General features: G+C 32.8%; 1 protein-coding gene across 14 annotated transcripts in view; it reads left to right on the forward strand.

Moving 5' to 3' along the window:
* Positions 1–23,377, forward strand: part of GULP1 (GULP, engulfment adaptor PTB domain containing 1) — a 206,306-nt gene that overhangs the window by 112,304 nt on the left and 70,625 nt on the right. For all 14 annotated transcript variants that reach the window (XM_025039383.1, XM_025039385.1, XM_015596407.2 and 11 more), the window contains 2 exons: positions 4,367–4,441; positions 13,387–13,448. In XM_025039383.1, the coding sequence (XP_024895151.1) occupies positions 4,414–4,441; positions 13,387–13,448 (90 nt within the window). In that variant the 5' untranslated portion in view covers positions 4,367–4,413. The remainder of the gene's footprint in view (positions 1–4,366; positions 4,442–13,386; positions 13,449–23,377) is intronic.

Below are 23,377 nucleotides of genomic sequence, written 5' to 3' on the forward strand. Positions count from 1 at the left end.
AAGACCCCCAACTTGCATGAGTACCAATTGAAGGAATTGTCCTCTATTTGACCTCTCTTCATTACCATAATAAATGACATACCCACCAGCACCATGACAGTTCCCGCTTAGTCCATATGTGACCAAAAAAGGGGATGGCAACCCAATTCTCAGAAATCCCCATCCCATTCCACAGTCCAGAAAGATTTATGAATATTCCTTCCCTCAATTAAAGGTAACCCATCTTCTAACCAAACCCATAACATTGCAATGCCAGTGGAGCTCGGGGAGCCACATCCATTCTCTTGGAGTGCGCTCGCATGGTACATCAAGCTTTCGCTTTAATAAACCTTGCAAAACTATTTTGCCCTCTCTCTTAATTTCGATCCTCAGAGGGTCAGTGACCCCAGTGCTGATAACACTAAGGGCACAAAAAGGACTCATCAATGTCCTCGACCTCATTGTCTGAGTGGTGGTGCCACCTCCAGTGCAATACACCGAACAAGGGGTATCTCTAGAGTACCCAATCTCTGCATGGAATTTTGTGGTATACCAACATTGCCATAATTACTGCTGAGATATTTATTGTGCAATAAATACGTAGAAGATTTACAGCTATAGAAATGACTTGAATATACCTCATCATTACAGCAGATGTTATTGTCAGAATAAAGTGATTCAGATGTCATAGCTTTCATTGTCAGAAAGGCTGTTTGTGCCCATTTTTCTTTTTGATTCATTCTAGACTTTATTTTGACTTCATTCTTGGCATTGCTGGAAATTCAGATCCTTTTTATTTTGTTTGACAGATTTGGTATTTCTGGATCCTGTATATTAAGATTTTCTCATGTATAAGCCATTCTGAAGAGTTGGACACATTATCAGGTGCCCAAAGTGCTCCCCGTAGACCTTCTCCCGCTCCCAGTCAAGGGTGTTGGAGAACATCCTAGAGGAGACCTCAGTGAGGACCATGGATGGCTTCCTGAAGGCTATTAGCCATGTGGCTAGGAGCCCCTTGCCCACAATAACCACGCACCATACATGTTCTGCCCTTCTTCCTGAAATCTTCTTTTCTCCTCTCACCCTTAGCCGCTACCCCTCTGGGAAATGACTGTTTACATCTATTCTGCAGCTTTCCCCTTGAAAATAGCAGTCATCCTGTGCTTCATTCACTCATTTTCACTGGTATCTACTGCTTCTATAAGGCTTGTTTCTATCCACAGAGTCCCACATCCATTCCCTCTTCTTCTCAAAGATGGAAAATTCTTTGAAAACAAAGACCATATCATATTTATTTTTACTTCTTTACTCCTATAATGCTTGTCACATAATGTGGTCTCAAAATGTATCTATTGAAAGACCAAAGGATTTTTTATGAGTATTATGAGATGTGGGTCAATATTGTTAAAAAAGGAAAATAATGATAATCATTTATATCCCAAGTCAGGGAATTTCAGAAAATTATAAATGTATATTCTTTAGGACATATCACACAGCTTCCTCTCCTGGTAATGTGAAATTTCTCAATTTTTGCACCTGTTTTCTTGGCTACACTTAGATAGTATTCATCTATAAAAGTAAAGACCTTTACAAATTACAGTCATAAAATACAATGAAAAAGAATATTATAAGATGTCTTACAATTTGGAGATTTAAGGAGAGAACCTTTACAATAGACACTTACTAGATCAAGAATAGTGTTAGAAATGTGTGAAGTAGAATTTGGAAGCTTTTATTAACCATTGCAAGCAATGAAGTTCTAATAGTTAGCCATTACTTTATTATTTAGCAACCTGGAGGTATTAATGCAGGATCTAAAATTGTCTTGACATTTTCTCATTACCTTTTGAATTAAATATTCAGAAAAGCACACAAACAGTTTGAGAAAATACATCTTGTATGCATTCACAAAAGCAACTTTTTTTTAACTTCGCCTAGTTTACCTTCCTAGAACTAAACCTAATGATTAGACTTCATTATTTTAGCATTATCTCTGATCTCTTGGTGAACAAGATTTTAAAATGATTTATGACTTACATTAATGTGGTCTATGTTGCAATCAATTTTCAGATTTTTAAAAAAATTTTTAACCTTGAAAGAATTCTAGGAACATCTGCTTTTAAATGCACTCATAAGGATAAAAATAAAATTCAGAACCAGCTGTTTTACAGGTTTGCATATTCATACCATATATAGTTTCTTCAGTCATAACAATATGATTTAATTTATTTTTTAAATAAGAGTTTGGGCAGCAGGTTGCAAAGCAGGAAACTGACATTCATTAAAAAGTCACTAAACTTCTTCTGAACTAATCTATAAATATCAGTGGATTTCCTATGGTAAATCAGTTTTCCAACGTGGATATGCTGGATTTATTTAAAAAAATGATTGTCGATGCTAAACTTTTTTTTAAAATTAGGCTTTAAAAGGTTAAATTTGTAGGGTAATGAATACCAGTTGGCCTCACAGTGTTCTGTCAATGTGGTTACTGATTTTTAAATAAAATTTGGGATTAAAATAATTCATTTAATGACCTACCTTTAATGTTTTTGGTATATTTTTAAATTTTTATTTAGAGATTTAAAATTCTTTCCAATTGGCTTTAAACTTGGAATGATCATGTTTCAATAAATTATGAATTATAAAATGTTTTCTCAATCACCTTTAAATATTTCATTTATATTTTTGAACATAGCCAGATTTACTATAGATATCAAATGAATTAATAAGGTTGCTTAATGATATTTACAACATAAATATTTAATATAGGGTCTTTCCTCTAGACTTTTAAGAAAGATAAAAGCAAAAATATATAATAGTGTTTTGTAAAGAAATTCAAAAAAGGCCTTAAAAAAATCACTTTTACTTTCCCTCATATATAATGAGATTTTCTGTTTCTTCTTGATTAAGCTTTGGTCCTTTCCATATTTTGCAGATGTTGTTCCTTTGTCTTCTAGTTTGCAGTATTTCAGATGTGAAAACTGCTGCCATTCTAATCTGGTTCCTCTGTACATAATGTCTCTTTTTTGGGCTGCTTTTGAGATTTTCTTTGTTCCTGGATTTGAGCAATTTGATTTTGATGTGTTATGGTGTAGTTTTTTTTCTTGTTTCTGATATTCGGGGTTTGTTAAACTTCTTGAATCTCTGGGTTCATTTTTTTTTGGAAAATTCTCAGCCTATATTTCTTCAAATATTTTTCTGTCTTTCTGCTCTCTTTATTTTGCTTCAGAGACTATTTGACCAGTCAAAGTTTTTCCACAATTTAGTGACCTTTCCTCCTTCCTTCCTTCCTTCCTTCCTTCCTTCCTCCCTCTCTCCCTCCCTCCTTTCTCTTTCTTTCCTTCTCTTTTCTTTCTTCTTCCTTCCTCTTCCTTCCTTCCTTCCTTCCTTCCTTCCTTCCTTCCTTCCTGTTATACTCTGTTACATTTTAGATAGTTTCCATGTCCGTGTCTTCAATTTCAGTACTTTTTTCTTCTGCAATGCCTTATATGACATTAGTGTCATCTAGTGTATTTTTTGAAATCTACTACATCGTGGTTTTTTATTTCTAGAAGTTTCATTCAGGTGTTTTTTAATATCTTCTCTATCTCTTATTAACTACTTAATCTCTTAGCCTCTCGAGCATATGGAATGTGTCTGAAGGCCTTGCCTACCACTACTGTTATCTATCATTTCTGAATCAGTTTTAATTGATTTTTCTCCCCATCGTAGATTGTATTTTTCTGCTTCTTTGCATACCTGATTTTTTTAAATTGGCTACTAGATATTGTGAATTTTATTGTGTTGGGTATTGAATATTTTTATATCTCTTAAAATTCTTTTGAACTTAGTTTGAGATACAATGAAGTTACATGGAAATAGTATAATTTAGGGAGTCTTGTTTTTAAGACTTGTTAAGTAGGGCCAAAGCATCATTAATTCTAACTTTAACTTTTTTCTACTTATAAGGCAAGATACTTCTTAAGTAGTCTAATTAATGTTCTATGAATTATGAAATTTCTCTCCCTCTCTGTTGGCTCATGTGTGAGATATAAGCACTGTCCTCTATAAACTTTGTGAGTAGCTCTTTCCTCAGTCTTGGTCTGCTTACTAGAGTTTTTCTTCTTAAATTTGTAGATAAATATAATTAATGATGGATGTATAATAGGAAAAAGACAAGAAGATTATAGAATTTTTGAAAGTTTCATTTGAAATATTCTTATCTGTCGTGCCATTCATAATACTGAGTACTTATGTTTATTCCTAACCAGTGTCCTCTGGAAGATTTTGGAATATGGTTTGTAAACATTAAAATATTTTAAAAGAATTTGGGATTAAAATACATTTTCATAAAAGAGGTTGGTTAACATTCTTTTATTTATGCTTCGATATTTTCTAATTTTTATAGGATATAAAACGTGATTGAATTGAACATTTATTTGGCTGATTCTCATCATGAACCGTGCTTTTAGCAGAAAGAAAGGTAAGTGTGCCCATTTAATGGACCCAGGGTGGTCAAAATGAATACTACTATGAAAAGCAAGCAGAGATGTTAAGAAATCAGTTTTTTCCTGTTACCAAACCATGTGGTTCAGGAATGAAGTTAAAAGAGAGCAACACATTATCAATTAACCTTTTTTTTTTTTTTTTTTGGTTATTACTCTAATGAAAGAGTGGACTTAATATACTTAGTTCAAAATACATTTGTGACATCATGTTCTCTGACAATTTTATTTTGTGTTGTGAAACTACAAAAAAAATAAAGTGATTTGAAACTAATCCTAACTTCACCTCACATAGCCATACAATAATACTAAATTCCCTGGGTTTATATTTAAATTCACTTGTGTATGTGTGTGCATGCGCTTTACTTTTAATTGAATAATATGTGAAGATTGATGATAGGTGAATTGATAGCAATGAAACTAAAATGTTTGTTACAATTTTAAGGTAGGAATTTAAAATAAACAAAAATGTAATATCATTACAAGAATGAAAGAAACAGCTTTATTTTTTTTTAAGGGGCAATAAATGGCATTTGACAAAATATTTCATGATATACTCATAGGAAAGATAGGAAAGTTTGATAGTTTTATCTAGTTCAGTGAAAGTAAAATAATGTATCTTTTCATCTCTGGTGGGTACAAGGCTCTCTCCTGTTTAACATGCTGTCACTGAATTGGGAGAGAAAGCACACAGTGCTGCTCAAGTTCTTAGATGATTGAAAGCTGTAGAAGATAATTGACATGATAAGATTACAGATATGTATGGAGCAGATGACTGGTTGGGTCATATTATACACTATAAACTTAATAAGATACTGTTAATTGCCAAACATGGATTAAGGAAATCTAACATTTTTATTGTTATTTATATAATGTTATTATTTGGAGGATGTACTTTAAGTGTTATGTGGGTAAAAAAAAAAAAAAAAATAGCCGAAGAATAAAGTCAACAGTGTCATTATCAAAGATTCCAGTTCATTTTCTAATGCATGAATGAATAGTGAACAGTCCAGAACCCAGGGAATAGATTGTTGTGTTCTATCCCATGCAAGTCAGATACAACTAGTCTCTTTAAAGGACTAGTTGACACATTGTAACATGCCCAGATGAGAAAGGCTGGGATGACTTCAGGACTTTCAGCCCTGCAACAGGAAAGCATGGCTGAGAACTCTTGGTATGGTTCTATAAGAGTTGTCTTTCAGTATTTGAAGGGCCATCATTTGATCATGGGACTAAGTTTAATACAGTACAGATAGGTGTAAATTATACAGTCATTGATTGAATGTTGGAAAAATAATTCCAAGAAAGTTGTGCAAAAATATAATGGAATTACTCAAAGTATTAACTTATTTTGTAACTGAAATGAGAGGTGTTTATTTGGATGTGGTACCGAGGATTAATGTATTTAGCAGGGATTTAGGTAATGTGATCTTTCAGGTACTTTTCAACCCTTGGAAGATAGGAATTTATTATTTTACTTTTCTGAATAAGGGAAAGGCAAAGTGACATTTATTGTGCTCTGTAGCTTGCTTCTGATTTAAAACATATACTGAAAGTAAAATAATGTTTCTTTGTTTATTACTTTTACTAGTAAAAAATAATCTAGAAACAATTATCTAATAGATGAAGTATTTCTAGTAAAGTAATAAAAAACCTTACATATCAACTTATCACTTTAATCACACTATCTTATTTTTAAAAAACCCTTCTGGACCTTCTCTTTTTATTTTCCTACGATTCTCTTTCTGATGGTTTTAAAGTTGAAATTCCACATTTCTGATTAACTCTTTATTTGAAGGGAATCTGGAGAGCTTTTTCATTGAGAAATTCCAACTGTTAGATGGTAATATGAGTAACTAGCAATTGTATATTTCTCATTTGAAGATGGTGGGAATAACAACCATGAGGAAAATTAGAGTGATTTAACCTTTTTGGCACCAAAGACCAGTGCTCCTATGAGAATCTAATGCCTGATGATCTGAGGTGGAGCTGAGGAGGGATGCTGGGCTGAGGAGTGGCTGCAAATACAGATGAAGCTTTGCTTGCTTGCCCGCCACTCACCTTCTGCTGTGCAGCCCAGTTGCTAACAGGCCATGGACCAGTACCGGTCCACGGCCCCGGGATTGGGGACCTCCGATTTAGAGAATCAAGAAGCATAAGTACTTATTTCCTACTTTGCTTCATTGTATTTAAATTTCTTTTGACTTCTCTTATTTTTTCAGATTTAATGATTGTATATCCTTATCTGGAAATTATTAATATTTTACTCGAATTCCAGTTTAGAGCTTGATGCTGGAAATTCCACCCTAAGTTCACCAATTGCTTCTGATTCTCTCATATAGTGAGATTGTTAGGGAAAAATTATTAGAGCCTCGCTCCTAGTTTCAACCAATAGCACTATTTGATTGAATTTTAATTTGAGTTGGAAAACTTGAATTATATGAGAGAATTCATATGTCTTGACAATAGGGAGTTTAATTATAGCACTAGAGAATATATAATTCAATTTATCTTTTCAATAACTAGCATCTACAAACACCGTGTTACCGTACTCTAAACACAGTGTTTAGTAAGACAGGCTTCTATCACTAAAAACTTATCTCTTATTTCATAGGTATCCAATTTACTTAATTATCATGTGCAGCATTGCTAAATCATCCAGGGCCTCAGAAGCCTAAGGAAAAGAGATTGTTATCTTAAACCTAAATGTAATTTTATTTTCTCTTTTTATTAAATTCTCCAATTAGTAATTTGCCTGCTATTTGATTGAATTAGCTAGGTACTTCACTGATTTCTTTGCAAATGATCTAATAGTATTAGAGCTGCTCATAGATTCTGAAAAGACTGAATGTATTAGAATTTCTCATTTTGTACAGTTTTGAATAGTTATATAAAAATTAGTCTAAATTCATAATCATTAATTAAATTTTAATCAACATTGTTTTATAACTCCTTTATGTGAGCTTTCTCTTTGAATTTTTAAAAAATCCTATATTTTATTTATTACATAAAAATGAATAATTTAGTAAAAAAGCATAAACATAGCATGAGAATAAATGTGATTAAATAATGCAACTAATTATACTTTATTATCCTTATCAATTGACATACTGATGAGTAGATATAATCATAGTCGTGATTAGAATTCAGTATTTAAATATTACTTTTCTTTTTGTGATCCATTCATATGCATCCATTCATTCAACAATATATAGTTTTAAATTTAATACACTCAAAGCATTAAACTCTGATAGGACAAGAATAAAGAAATTGCTGCATCTGTTTTTATGAGGTCTTAATCTAAATGCATTTTGAATATCTAGATTTATTGACCTAGCAGTGAAAGTGGTTTGAAAATTGTTAAATATTTTGAAATGCTGGCATCTCCTTTTATGTGAATGTTCACTATTGAATATGTGATTATAGTTTAATTTCAAGGAAGGGAACATGTTCTGTATATATACTACTTATACTAGAGGTTTGTAATGAAGAACCACTGAACTATCAGTACTTGTTGTGTGGATATAATTTTTTTGTCATTGTAACAACTGCTGCTTGTCCACCAGTAATTTAATATTGTAATTATTTTAGTCTGTCACCAGTAACAGTTGGATATGCCTATTCCCTTTCTTGGTCACTGCAGTATAAGAGTATAACAGAGGTAATATCAGTTTTCAAATAATAGTGGCTTACAGGAGAAAGTAGTTATCTATCCGCCTCAGGATTGGAGTGAGCCAACATATTCAGACTTCAGTCAGATTTTACATCCTTTCCGAGAAGTGTTGTATGTCTGGAAAAGGAAACATGACAAAAAATTGAGTTAAGAGATGAAAAAAATAATTGGTTATCTTTTTAAGTTTCCTAAAAGCAGGTGTTTGTTGTTCTCATTATTTTGGTGTTTTTATTGTATTGTTATTTATTTCTTTTAATATATGAGGGCAAGATTATAGCCCAAATTTAAGTATAAATTATCCTTGAATTAATTGTGTCACTATCCAGTAGCAATCTTTAAAAGAAAATGATAATTAAAATGAAAATTCATACAAGAAACAAGAGTTTTACACATTAATGTCAATGTCAATATATGTCAATATTGCTTTTCAAAGTCTGGAACGTATTGCTTCTCAAAATGTTTCACCCAGCTACAGCTATCACATATCCACTTCCATAGTCAGGAATAGTCCTGAAATACACTGTGAACATGGGATTTCATTGATTCCTGTTTTGCCTTAGAAATTCTTGTGAATATTGCATTGTACTCCAGAATCATGTTTAATATAAATATAGTGCATTATCCTTCATATGATATAAAATAATTGACATTTCAGAAAAAATATGCCATTTTTTTCTGTCTTTACATTTTTCCAGTTTCAGAAGAACATATTAATGCTATCAAACTAGGTTCTGTTAACACCATTTTCAAATGTTCTGAATCGAATGTTGAAAACACTTTGTTAGTATTCTAATATTTTCTTTCAGTATGGATATATATTTTTCATGGTAAAATATGTCTGATATTATTCTCCTTATAATAGTGATTCTAAATTTGTTAATTCCCGTGAGGAATAAAACATTCATAAAACTTTACTAAAAGAAGCAACATATTTGAAGATTGAGAAGTCTTACTATAAAAAATGCATTTAAAAAATAACAATTTGGCTTATGTAAACAATATTTTTTGCTTTTTTCTCACTTATGAATTCAACAAAATAATTGAGAAGCTATGTGGAATATATAAAATTCAATAATATATGTTAGTTTCAATATCTTCTATCATTTTAGTTACTTTTATTTCTAATATTCAATTATACTAAACTAAGGAACACCTTAAATTAAGATTATTTCTGTCAAAAAATCCTGATAATAGATCCTCAATGTTTCTCTAAATTTAGACTAAAATAATTATTCTAATATTATATTGCTTTCTAAAAGAACTTAAATTGACTTATTTCAATTTTACATAAATGCAGTTGTTTATTTTTTGGACACAGTAGAAGACCATTTATTTTTGATTTCAAAAACAATAAATATACAGTATAAGGAAACAGAAAAGTATAAATTTACAGGAAAAAAAGCATTACATTCTTAGTATAAATATCTCTCCTACCTTCTTTCCTGCCTTCCTTCCTTCCTTCTTTCTTTTTTAATTTTTATTATTTTTAATAACCTTTTATTTTTCAATTACGGTTGACATACAACATCATACTAGTTTCGAATGTACAACAAAACGACTAGACACCTATACAACTCACAAAGTGATCAGTCTGACAAATCCAGCACCCACTGACACCACACATAGCTAACACAGTAGTACTGACTACACTACCCACACTATACCCCACATCCCCATGACCATCCTGCAACTACCAATTTCCTCTTTTCACCCATCCCTACCCCGCAATCTGGCAACCATGAAAATGTTCTCTGTATCTATGAGTTTGTTTCTGTTTTGATTGTTCATTTATTTTGTTTTTTTTAGATTCCACATATAAGTGAAATCATATGGTTTTTGTCTTTATCTGACTTACTTCACTCATAATAATACCCTCTATGTCTATCTATGTTGTTGCACATGGCAAGGTTTTATTCTTTTTTATAGCTAATAGTCCGTTGTAGGTATGTACCACTTCTTCTTTATCCATTCATCTATTGATGGACACTTAAGTTTCTTCCATATCTTGGCTATTGTAAATAATGCTGCAGTGAACATAGGGGTACATATGTCTTTTCAGATTAGTGTTTTGGTTTTCTTTAGGTAAATACCCAGAAGTGGGATTGCTAGGTCTTTCTTTGTCTCTTGTTATAGCCTTTGTTTTAAAGTCTACTTTGTCTGGTACAAGTATTGCTACCCCAGCTTTTGGTTTGTTTGTTTTCATTTTTATAAAATACCTTTTTGCATACCTTTACTTTCAGTCTGTGTGTGTCTTTCAATCTGAAATGAGTCTTTTGTAGGCATATGCAAGGGTCTTGTTTTCTTATCCATTCAGCCACCCTGTCTTTTGGTTGGAGCATTTACTTTATTTACATTTAAAGTAATTGTTGACAGATATGTAGTTATTGTCATTTTATTATTCATATTTTTGACTTTTTTCCCCTTCAAGAAGTCCCTTTAACATTTCTTATAATACTAGTTTGGTGGTGATGAACTCTTTCAGCTTTTTCTTGTCTGGGAAGCTCTTTATCTGTCCTTCGATTCTAAATGATAGCTTTGCTGGATAGAGAGTAATCTTGGTTGTGGGTCTTTAGATTTGATCACTTTGAATATTTCGTGCCAATAACTTCTGGCCTGCAAAGTTGATTTTGGGAAATCAGCTGACATTGCAATGGGAACTCCCTTGTAGGTAATCAATTGCTTTTTTCTTGCTGCTTTTAAGATCGTCTCTTTGTCTTTAAACTTTGGCATTTTAATTATGATGTGTCTTGGTGTGGGCTTCTTTGGTTTCCTCTTGTTTGGGACACTGCTGTTCCTGGACTTGTATGTCTATTTCCTTCACCAGGTTAGGAAAGTTTTCAGTCATTATTTCTTGAAATCAGTTTTAAATTCCTTGCTCTCTCTCTTCTCCTTCAGCTACCCCTATAATGCGAAAGTTGGTCCACTTGGTATTGTCCCAGATGCCCCTTCAACTGTCTTCATTTTTTTGGGAGGGATTCTTTTTTCTTGTTGCTGTTCTGATAGGGTGTTTTCTACTATTACATCTTCTAAGTCACTAACTCGATCCTCTGCTTCATTTGATTTACTGTTGATTCCCTCTAATGTATTCTTCATTTCTGACTGTTTCTCTTTTATGTTTTCTACCTCCATTTTTATGTTTTCTTTCTCTTTGTTGATGTTCTCATTGAGATCATTGAGCATCCTTATAACCAGTGTTTTGAACTCTGCATGTAGTAGCTTGCTTATCTCCATTTTGTTTAGTTCTTCTGGAGCTTTGTTTGTTTTTTCATTTGGGACATGTTTCTTTGTCTCCTCATTTTGACTGCCTTTCAGTGTTTGTTTCTACTTATTAAGTAGAACTGCTATGTCTCCTGGTCTCGGTAGGGTGGCCTAAGTAGTAGGTGCTTCATGGAGCCAGCGGTGCAGTCTTCCTCATCACCTGAGCCAGGTGCTCCAGGTGTGTTAGTTGTGTGGGTTTGTGTGTGCCCTCCTGTTGTAGTTGAACCTTGATTGCTGTTGGGATGTCAATGGGAGGGATTAACCCTTGGGCTGATTTGTTATAAGAACTGGTAGGTGACTACAGTGGAGGAGCTATTGTGCAGGTGCTGACCCTATGGAGCAGGATTTGCTTTAGTGGGGCTCTGGTCTCTGCTGAATCTGCCCTTTTGATGTGTTGTTTGTAGAGGTGGTTGGGTGGTGCTCTGGTGTGGTCTGAAGCTGGCTACCAGATGTGTTGGTTCTGGAGCCTCTTGGGAGCCAAAGTCAGCCTATGTCCTGCCTAGGGCCACTTGATATGAATGACAAAGTGATCTGCAGATGGTGGCCACTTGTGCTAGGTGTGGAGATGCCTAACAGAGGCTAAACTGTGGACTGAGGCCTGCTGCTGTTAGAGCCTGACTTGGGGCTGCTTAGCAAGAGGTAAGCATCACACTGAGGGCAGATGCCAATTGACTAGGATTTGTGAATCTTTGAGAGATTTTATAAAAGTCCACAGCATGAGCCAAAACAGATCATTTGTATAGAAAAGCCACTGGATGTGACTTGGGTTGGCCCACAAATTGGGTGGGAGCGGGGTCTCAGGGTAGGGTGGGGTGCACCATATTAGCGAGGTTGATGGAAGCTCAATTATGGCTCCAGTCTATGTGTGCCGGCTGGGTGAGGGTGAGGGTGGGGGTGGGGGCTCAACAAAGGAATAGTGGCCTTTGTCAGCATTTCTGGCTTGGAGAAAGCTGTCCTCCCAACTCTTGCTCTGAAGTCAGTCACTTTAGTTCCTCCCCTATATGCCTGGTGTCTTTTGAGCTGCTGCCCCAGCACTGGAAGTCAGAGTGAGTCAGTCCATCAGCAAGTAAGTCCATGTGTGTGTGGGCTCTTTTAAAGGAACACCTGTGACTCCAGCAGTCCTCCAATCTCACTTGCCACAATCTCCACTGTTTTTCACAGACAGAAGTTATGGGGACTTCTCTTCCCCATATTAGAAGCCTGGGCTGGGGACTTGATGTGAGGCTAGTAGTACCCTTCATTTTTCAGAAAAGACCTCTGCAGCTGAGATATCCCTCCCAATTTTTAACTGCCACACCACACGGGTGTGGGACCAGCCCATTCCGCATCTTTGCCCCTTCTACCCATCTCCATGTGACTTCTGTTTATCCTTAGTCATAGCACTTCTGTTCAGCTAGACTTCAGGCAGTCCTCAGTGATGGTTGTTCTGAAGTTTAGTTGCAATTTTGAGGTGGTTGTGGGAGGAGGCTAGCACAATGTTTTTCCTACTCTGCCATCTCAACCATAATTCTGTTAGTTTAATATTAAAATTTCCTATTACTAAATAGTTAATTATTTGCTAAAGAATAATAATAATGAGTAAAGAGAAGGTTACTTTTTATTGATTAGGGAATTAAGCAAAATATCCTGTAATTCATGAGAGTATAAAGTAAAAAGAGAAAGATATTACATAATTAATCACATAATTGATATAGTCATAGCCCAACTGCTGTTATCATTTCTTTATATTTTAAAAAAAATCAGTAATGTTTGACTCATTTGAAGACATTTAAAAAGAAAAGCAGAGACTTTTATACTAAAGAGAGAATTCTATAATCACTTTCCAGGGGCCTCGTTCTTACATCTGGCTACTTATTCTTTCTTATTTTAGCAAAAGAATCTCAGAATTAGAAATTCTCCCACCCATATTATATTCCTTACAAATGCTAATACATGAATATGACACTCTTGGAAACTACAATTTAATTTAACACTTTGTATTCTTTTTTGCAGACAAAACATGGATGCATACGCCTGAAGCTTTATCAAAACATTACATTCCCTATAATGCAAAGGTAAAATAGTTTATATGATATTATTGAATTTTATTTGTTATACTATTATTACTCATTCATGATTGATCTTAGAAAGTTTATGAATTTGCATTTCCTGGTAGATAATTCCTGACAAAATTTGCATAAATAAAATAATCTTGTAGTGTGTACTATGGTAAGTTATTTTTCTCTCCAAATAAGTAATATTAAAAAAAGTATTCTTTATAATTTTTGTTTAAGTCACACACATATTTCTTTTAATAATTTTGGCTGTTGTTAAAGTTATTTGCAATATCATGGCCTATAGGAAATAAAATAACCAACAGATTAGTGTTCTTTAAAAACATTTTAATGTTGTATTATACAAACAAACATAAAAACTAACCCGGATATGAAAGAAATAAGCTTCAATTTTAATGAATGTAATTATCATCCAAAAAAGGAGTCAAAAAAACCCTAAAATTATTAAGAAAATAGAAAGGAGTGCATTTTTTGGTGAATCTTTTGTTCAGGTTACTTCATTTTAATAAAGAAATAGAAACAATCTATATTCCGTGTCTTTAAAGATTTGATTCATTGTTGTTGAAAAACACGACAAACAACTGAATGAAATTTACAAAATGGTCTTTAAAGAAAAGTGTTATTTTTTGTTTAGAAGCACTAAACTGAAATAGATTTCAGAGAAATCTGAGTTTAAATTTGTAAGAGACAAAAGTAAATTAAAGAATTGGGTTTTGGAATATGAGAGTGGGTCAGACGTAAGCAACTAACCTTTGGAGACAGCATGGGAGAAAACAGAAAATGGTAAAATTATTTATAAGAGAATCTAAGGGTTCATGGATTAGTAAAGTATATACTGGGATATAATGAGATTAGATATGAAGATTTATTTCAGGAAAAAATTTAAAAAGTTATTGAAGAGAAAGTCATTGGTGTTTAATAAGGAACCTCTAGAGTGCTAGTCTCAGTCCAAATCAACAGGAAGAAACATTTAAAAGGCCATCTAACTATACTTGAAACTAATTTAAATAAATAATTTTTTTTTAAAAGGCCATGCAGAAGTTCTCCCACATCTGTTACTCAACAGTGAGTTTGTAGAGTGCAGCAGCTATGTTTTCTTGCTGACTTTGCAGTAAAGAAAATGCTCTAAAATATTTTCCTTTTAAAAAAATATATGTTATCTTTGTAAAACTAATGTACTTGAAACCATTACAATGCTTATGAACTTATCTGTAAAGTTAATATGAGGATTTGCTATAACTTAGCATGAAAAATTTAGTTAACTGAAGGTGAAAATTGAGTTAATATTATCCATCTCTTCTACAAATATTCCTCCTTAGCTATTGAGAAACTATATGAAAACTATATAGAAAAAATTTAATCTAGAAAACCACTACTATTTTAAAGTGCATGCTCAGTTTTTGTTAATATCGATAGTACTAGAATTCTATCCTTCCGGTGAAACCACCGCAGATTATTTATTTTTATATGTGATTGAAATGTCTCATCTTGAAAACGTGGTTTATATAGGATTGAAAGATTCTAATTAGAACTATCTTTAACTTTGAGAGTTCACGTGACAATGGAGATCTGCTTGTCTGCATGAAAAAGTTGCCTGTGCTAATTCACAGGTGCATAACAGCTGTAAGTCATCTCACATGAAATAGAGGGCACAGAAATATTTTCCCAGACTGGAGTCAGTAAAATATGGAAGAGCAGGTTGGTTTTTTTTTTATTCTAATGTAGCCTCCCAAGTGATAATGTATGTCACGTATACCAAGTAATGTTAAAACTATTTGAAGAACATTTTTTTTCTGAATTCCCTCCTTCATGGCACTTTTAAAATTGATCATTTAGTAGTTATTTTTGAAAAAAATTCTGTAGTTTTTTAGAGTACATGCCACTTAAAAATCAGATCCACGTCCACAGGAAGTACCTCAGCACAACAGAAAAAAAAAACTACAGACCTAGAACTAGATTGCCTTGGTTTAGATCCTTTGTCCAACACATGTTAGCTGTGGGTCTTTGGGCAAATTACTTAACCTTTCTCTGTCTATGGTTATTCAATCTGGAAACAGGAATAATGCTAAATAGAGTTGGTATAGACGTGTAATGGACTTAGATGAATATTAGAAGAGTATTTGGAATAAAATAATTATTCAATAAATGTTAGCAATCATTCATTTTTTAAAAATTTTTCACAGAACTTACCAAGTGTCTATCTCATATATATATATATTTGATGAATTAATGCATAATAACCTTTCCAAGGTAATTACAAAATACTTATATTGCATTTAGTCCCAGTATGCCAGGCAATATGCTGGTGTGTTTTTACATGATCTTGTTTAATATTTGCCATGATCCAGTGTAGAGATTATTAATCTTTACATAAGAGAAAACTTTACATTTTACATAAGAGATTAGTACTTTGCCTACTGTCAGAAAGCTAGTAAGATAGAACCAGACTAAAACTCTGAAATCTATCTGAATAAAGCTTTGCTTTTTTTTATGTATGTAGTAACACTTGATTATTCATTCATGCATTTAAATGGCTGCTATGTATAAAGTGTTATTGCTAAAATTTCATGAATGTTGGTGAAGCTTCAGTTATATGACACATGGCTTATATTTTTATGGATCTTATTGTCATAAGATACTATAATACAAAAATAACTAACATAAAAAGGACATCATGTTCTACGCCATTCAAATGGCACGTAACAGAAAGCTACATTCAGAGAATAGAATCTCTAATTTATGAATCGGTAGGATTTCCAAGGGTCAAACCATTTGACTCATTTCAAGCAGAGATGTCTGGAGGAAGATGAGCGCAGAGTCAGTAAGGTCTAAGACACAAAATGAATATGACAGGAGTTGGGCTGCGGCATAAAGTACTAATAATGGTAAAGTACTTTATCAGCCAAAGTTCCTTCTGAGAAACAAAACTAGTAAGATCTAGTAGGATGTACACACACACACACACACACACACAATTTATTTTAAGGAACTGGTTATATAATTGTGGGAGTCTGGCCAGGCAAGTCTGACATATATATGGCAGGCTATCAGAAAGGGCAGGCTAAATACTCTTGGGCAGCAGCTGACCATGGGTAGAATTTCTTCTTTAGGAGGTTCTGTCTCTGTTCTGTTCTTGAGGTCTATAAATTGATTGTATCAAGCCCACTCAAATTATCCAGCATAACCTCTTTTACATAAAATCAACTAATTGTGGATGTTAATCATATCTACAAAATAACTTCATGACAACATGTAGATGAGTGTTTGATTGAATAATTGGATGGTATAACCTAGCCAACGAGACACATAACACTGACCATCACAAATACTAACGCTGAACAAGGCTAAAAATAAAAACATAATTTGAGAAGGCTTTGCATGGCAGGAGAAGCAGTTTGAGTAATCAAACTAATTGAATAGGGTTTAGGACAATAAATCTGTAGTATTCTGAAAGTTGATTCAGATTAAGAGAGATAGGATAACAGTAAACTTCTTAAGAAGTTACAACATGTCCTGTAATGTCATTTCTTTCAATGTTGTTTCATTATTACATTGATGAGATGCTGTAGGAACTTAACTCTTCTTTATATCAATTAGCTTATGGTAAAATTGATTTCATTATATATATCATTTTGCTTAAAGTCGTAGAACCTATAGATGATTTTAAGTGATGATTTACTGTATTTTAATGACCCAAGTGTGTGGTCATAAGTTTATATAAGGTAGTAGATAAACATATAGTGGAAAATAAAAATGTGCTCAGTATTTCAGGGGAAGAATTAATGCAGAAGAGGAATAATTTGTGTATTGGGCAAAATATATCTGTTTTCATTCAGCCTAAAAGGGAGAGAATGGTCATACCACTGAAAGATTCTCATTACTTCATTCACTTTTGGCATCTACTGGTTACAGATAAAAACTGATAAATTTAAGAGAGCTGTTTAAGAATTATAATTCTCCCTGAGGAAATACATAATAACATTTTACATTTAGATGTTTTCAGTTTTAAGGTGATAGTTTTCTGCTTTAATGTCATAATTCCTTTAGTTCTTTTCTTTAAAAAACATATTTTAATTCCACATTCTTTCACTTTATGGAACATTCTGTTTCAAAGAATCACATTTACTATTCATAGTGTACCTATTTCAGATTATGTGGGTATAAAATAGTTGGTTACATTAATACTAATTCACTGAGAATTCTGCATATTATCCTTTGTACTCTATAGTGATGTTTTTCAGACAACTGATTATGCTCCATGAAAAAAAAGTCAGGTCATGAAAATAATGCAGTAGGTCATGGGAGACATTTACACATGAAATAGAACAGAAGAGAAAGAGGAAAGAAATTTTCAGAATGCATATGGTAAACATCAATTTGTTGTATAAAATTGTGGTTCATAGTCATAAGAGTTTGAAAGCCACTGACTTTAAACAGTAATTTGCCTTTAAATAGTACTAAAGACTTCACCAGGTTTAACTAATTTAAATCATAAAATAATAAAAGGGGGAGCTGCTTGAAAGATCAATTTAATTTTTAATAGAAGAAATGATCCACATGTAAGTTTAACCACATGGCTTCATTGAATATAACATCTTAAAATGATTTCTGAAATATGCATGTAAACATGCTAGGAATGGTAGAGGAATAGAGTAAAATATAAATATAGTTTTGTGTACTCATTCATTCACACATGTACTTCTTTGTTTGACTCAAGCTCCTAATATATGCCAGGTTCTAATTTAGACAATGAGAATTGATTAGTGAACCAAATAGATAAAATCCTGCCCTCCTGGGACTTATATATAATAAGCAGAGTAATGGTCCTTTTTTGAGAGACACCCAATAAGAAAATATTAAGTATATTTATATTTGTATTTATTACTATAATATTAATTAGTATTATATAATATAGTATATATAGTATAGTATTAACATATTTTATTTACTAAGCAGTATTTCAGGGTGTAATAGTTGCAATGGAAAAAATTAAAATAAGATATTGAGGATTGGGAGAAGTGAGAAAGAGAGTGCTATGTTACATAAAGTGGTCAGGGAATATCTCTGAGGAGGGCAGAAACCTAATAGAAGAAAGTGAGTGAAGCATGTGACTGCATGAGAGAAGAGTATTCCAGACATGGGATAGCATGGGATGGCATGTGCAGGGTGGGACCATGCTTGCCTAGGACATAACTAGCTAGCTTCCAGAGTGCCTGGAATGCAGTGGAATGCAGGGAAGTAGTAATAAATGCATTCTGAAAGGCACACATAGAGTAGAGCAGGTGGGATGGCAGGTGCCTGGTAGTGCTTATAAGGCCTTGTAGGCCAGTGTAAAATTTAAGAAGCCCTCAATTTAGAGAGTTTTGAGAGAGTGACAAGATCTGAGACAAGTTTTTAATAGGAATTAACTATAAGGAAGTAAAGGTGAACACCCATCAGGAGTCCAGTGCAGGAGTCTAGGCAAGGAAGGTATGATTGTGGCTTGAAGCTGAGTAGGAGCTGATGGAGCAAAGTAGTGGGCATTTGGGTATGGTTTGAAGGTAATGCTGACAGGATCTACAGATGGATTGTGCATTAGCTTTCTATTGCTGGCTATAATTAGAACATTAAAGCAGAAATTTAAAAATATTTGATAACCCATGAGGAAGAGTATAATATTTTCCATCCCTCAATTTTTGAAGAGACTGCTGAACTATCTTTTCTATAAAAGTGAAATACTGGAAAACTTTTGTTTTAATGAATTTATTCTCTTGGTGTGAGATAATCATTTCCCAGATGGAGAATTGTGACAAATGTTTCATAAAAACACTCATTAAATATTTTACTGTAAAATGTATAACTATCCCAAATAAGTCTGATGTGTTTACATTTTTATGAAATATCTAGCTTTGTTAAAATATATAAGAATGCAATTCTTAAGAGATTTCTACATTACTTTGCACCATGTAGCAATAAAGAGAGTCAGCATGCCTTGATTTTCTGTTCACTGTGTTCCAAGTTCTAAAAGTGAGTGATTCCAAAGTAAATAGGAACAAGGACCTTGACCTTGAAAACTTATGACTTCCCTTGGAAGAGAGAACAGGCACATAAAACAAATAAAGAATTTTGGGAAAAAAAAATAAGTAGATGATGATCAACAATATAAAATACCAATGTCAAAGAGAGATTTAAAAGAAAAATTTGTTATATTTTAATGATTTCTAGAGTTATCAGAGTCTTATACATTAAACATGCATTGTTTGCCAGTGCATGTGTTTGGTAAGAGAGAAAGCTTGACTGAGCTGTTACCTTCAAAATTTTTCTAACTCAGTGAGTTGTATGGTTTCTAGCCCGCTTTCTCAACTTTCACAACCTAATCTTCCCCAACATTTGTAGCCTATAAGCTCCTACTTGGCTTCAAAAAACAAACAGAAAACAACAAAGAACACAAGCAAACAAAGCAGATGCAGTCTCAGATATGAAAGGAAGTGATTAGAACTTAAATATTCTAACCCTTAGTAGTTGAAATCCACATCTTAGCCACTTAAATTTGAAACTTCTACCTTAACTTTGTCAGTAGTCATTGATATAGGGAAATTAGAATCTGGATATATGGTATGCTCAGATGCACCCCAAACGACAGTATTCAACCCCAGCAACTCCACTGATACTATCAGAATTTTATAGCCACATAGTTGTTGTATCTCATGACAGGTTTGGAGTAGCTACTTCTCATCAAACTATCTGGATTCAAATTTCAGCTCCTCCAACTAATATCTGAATTATATAACTTTTATCTTCGAGTTTTCTCCTTTGTAAAATGAGATTAATAATTATACTTAACTCAGTGGATTGTTAAGAGGTTTAAATGGTATTGTATATTTTCTGTTTACATCAGCAACAGTGAGATCAGCTTAAGATCTCACTGCAGTGGCCAGCTTAAGAATTACAGTGGAGAAGGAATGGCTTTTCCTTCAAGCATGGTAGCGGACTCAGTACTGCCAAACTTACAGGTTTATAGACAAGAGAAGGCTTAGGTTGTTGAAGCGAAATATCATTGTAATCGTATTTTCCTATCACCTTGAGTTTTCAACAACTGCATTCTGGAACAAGAATGCACAAATCATCTTGGTCTTAAAATCAAATATAGAAATAGAAGGAAGTCAGTGCAAACTTTTTAAAGCTGTTTTGGAGTTTTATAGGTAAGAAGTTAATGAGGAGAGAAAGTTACAACATTATGTGTCCTAATGAGTCATGGCAAAGAAAAGTTTTAATGCAATTAAATCATTTTACTAATACTTAACATTATTTTTGCTGAATATATGATAAATTACCCTTCACTGAAATGTTAATATTGGTTTATGAATTAAAAAGAGAAAACTTGAGTCTTAGAAGTGAAGATATCTGTAACTGTCAAAGAAAAAAGGAAATCAGCAAAGAGACCATTCACATTGAACCTTATGGAATCATTAAAAGTTGGGCAAAAGACATATCCCTGTGGTCAGTGAGGTGCATTGCTAAAATATCTAAAATGGAGTGGAATTCCAAATTCACAAGATTCTTTAGAGTAGCTTTGTAATAGCAAGCAAAAACATTTGCCTGGTTGTAGATACCACGGAAAATATAAAACACACGAAGAACTCAACTGCATTCCATATAATTCATTTCATTTGTTCAAATATGAGTTTTTAGTTAACTTCAAAGCATAGGAACCACTTCAAAAGAATCAATCTTATATAGACCTTTAAGAAAAGTTTTCTTAGATTTTACAACTGGTGTTTCATAACGCTAATACATACAACTTACATCTATTCCAAACATTTTAACATTTAAGAATGAACATATACATTGTACCTTGTCATTTCTTCCAATTAAGAATGATATATACTATTATAAGTATTTATAATAATTATGCATCTGTAACCATTATAAACTGTCCTTTTATGTGCCAAAGCAACACTGATTCATATTTAAAAGGAAATTCGAAAGCTATAAAGTGTTATTTTTTCTACCTTTCTTAGAGTGGGAAGCTATGAGTGTTTTTCATTTTAAAAAATGTGAAAACAAATAAGAACATATTAATAACTGGAAGCTTGTTGAATTGTGCCTTTGTAGTTGGATTATGCTTTTAAAATATAGAATAAATGGGAAAAGAGAAATGATGATAAACACATGACTAACTTTTCAGTTCTCAAGATGAATTTATAAAACCAATTTAATTTCTAAAAAACATATGCCTATTTTAAACAGGATGCTTTTGTGTTTTTCCCATTAAGTTTTCCCAGGTAACTCAAATAGTTATTAAACATAATTTTGGAGGTCATCATTATTGGAAACTATTACTCTACATATGAGAATGCTCTAAAAAAGTATAATAAAGCTGCTAGAAATTACCGAACAAAAACTAAAAACTACATATTAATTATTCCTTATAACATTTCGCAATGTACTACTATACTTTTTTCCTTAAAAAGATATTACAGATTCAAAGACTTTTAATGTTCAAAAGCACTTCAGGAATCACAACATAATTCTGTTATTTTCTTGATAAAATAAATTGAGGCCATGAGAGGTTAAGTGATTTACTCAAAATTACACAGCAAAATTGCAAAATTAGGTATAGAAATCAAGTCTCCTATTCAACATCCATTTTTCTTTCATCATAATATTCTATAACCAGGTTTAAGGGGAATAATCTACTTAGCCAGCAGATAAATGAATCCAAAAATGAAATAGAATACGTATATATGTCTGTCCTTTGTATATGTTATATGTGAAATTTGTTTGTCTATGGAATCCTGTCTGAAAATTGATTTGTAAGACATCATTTAAATCTGTCCAGCCAGGGGTGTGAGCTAAGTAGACTAAATAAAGTCTGTATATTTGCTTCCCTGACAGAGAGGCCACTGAGTCTAAGCTTTTTAAAAAAAACTTAGACTTTCATTTTCCTTATTTTGTCTTTCCTAATGATATTTCTATTAGTATAATCCCTGGGTAAAAATGCCTTGGTGTTATCTATATATTTAAATGCTTCTTTAACTTGAGAACATCTATTTATAAATAGAGAATTTTCTGAATGTTAAATACATTTATAATTTATTTTACATTTCTACATGATATGTTTGGCACTAGGTAAAATAACAGGAAAGCTCATTCATAGTCAAAAAATGTTCGTGAAAAAGAAAAGTCTGATTTTGTCTTAAAGGGGTCAAGCAGTAGCATTCTGAAGCTGGGAATATGAAATTTAGGAATCTAAGCAGAAAGGACAGGTAGGGGATATTTTAGTTTGGGGTTGGGGGACATGTTTGAAAAAGCTAAAAAAATAATGTTTTTATCAAGATCATTTCATTAGTGGTTTTCTGAGTAACTAAGCAGATGCTAAATATAAGAAAATTATAAAGAGGTGAGCATTTTTTAAACAAAGGACTTAGAAAAAATGAGAAATGGGAATGAAGAAGGGATTGTTATAGGAGGTAAGGTAAAGTAGGAAACACCGGGGTTATGCAGATTATTTAGATTTAAACATCAAGTCAACATTATCATTGGAGAGAGAGTTGCATTTCAAATACTGTTTGGAAAGATAGATGTTAAGTAGAATCAAGTTGTGTCCAGAATTTTCTCTTTGTCATTGATTTCAGTGGTGTGAGATAAGGAAAGTAGCCAACTCACTTCAGAGACAGAATCTCTGCTGAAGGAAAACCAAGATTCCAGATCACCGTGTTCTTAATTTTAAGAGACATTTGGAGGAAGTAATCTTTCATCTCTTAAGAAATATGTACATAACTACATATATTTTATATCGAACTAAAGTCTTTTCTGTCTTCTAATATTATGAACTATGAATAACTTCATCTTCGGAGCAGTTATGCATATTATTACATTTAAGAATGGCCTCCTGTTTTGTGCCTATTTATTTCTTACGTTTCCAAGAAATTTTTATCATTGTGTTT

This window comes from Pteropus alecto, unplaced genomic scaffold (genome assembly GCF_000325575.1).
Source record: "Pteropus alecto unplaced genomic scaffold, ASM32557v1 scaffold3, whole genome shotgun sequence".
NCBI lineage: Eukaryota > Metazoa > Chordata > Mammalia > Chiroptera > Pteropodidae > Pteropus > Pteropus alecto.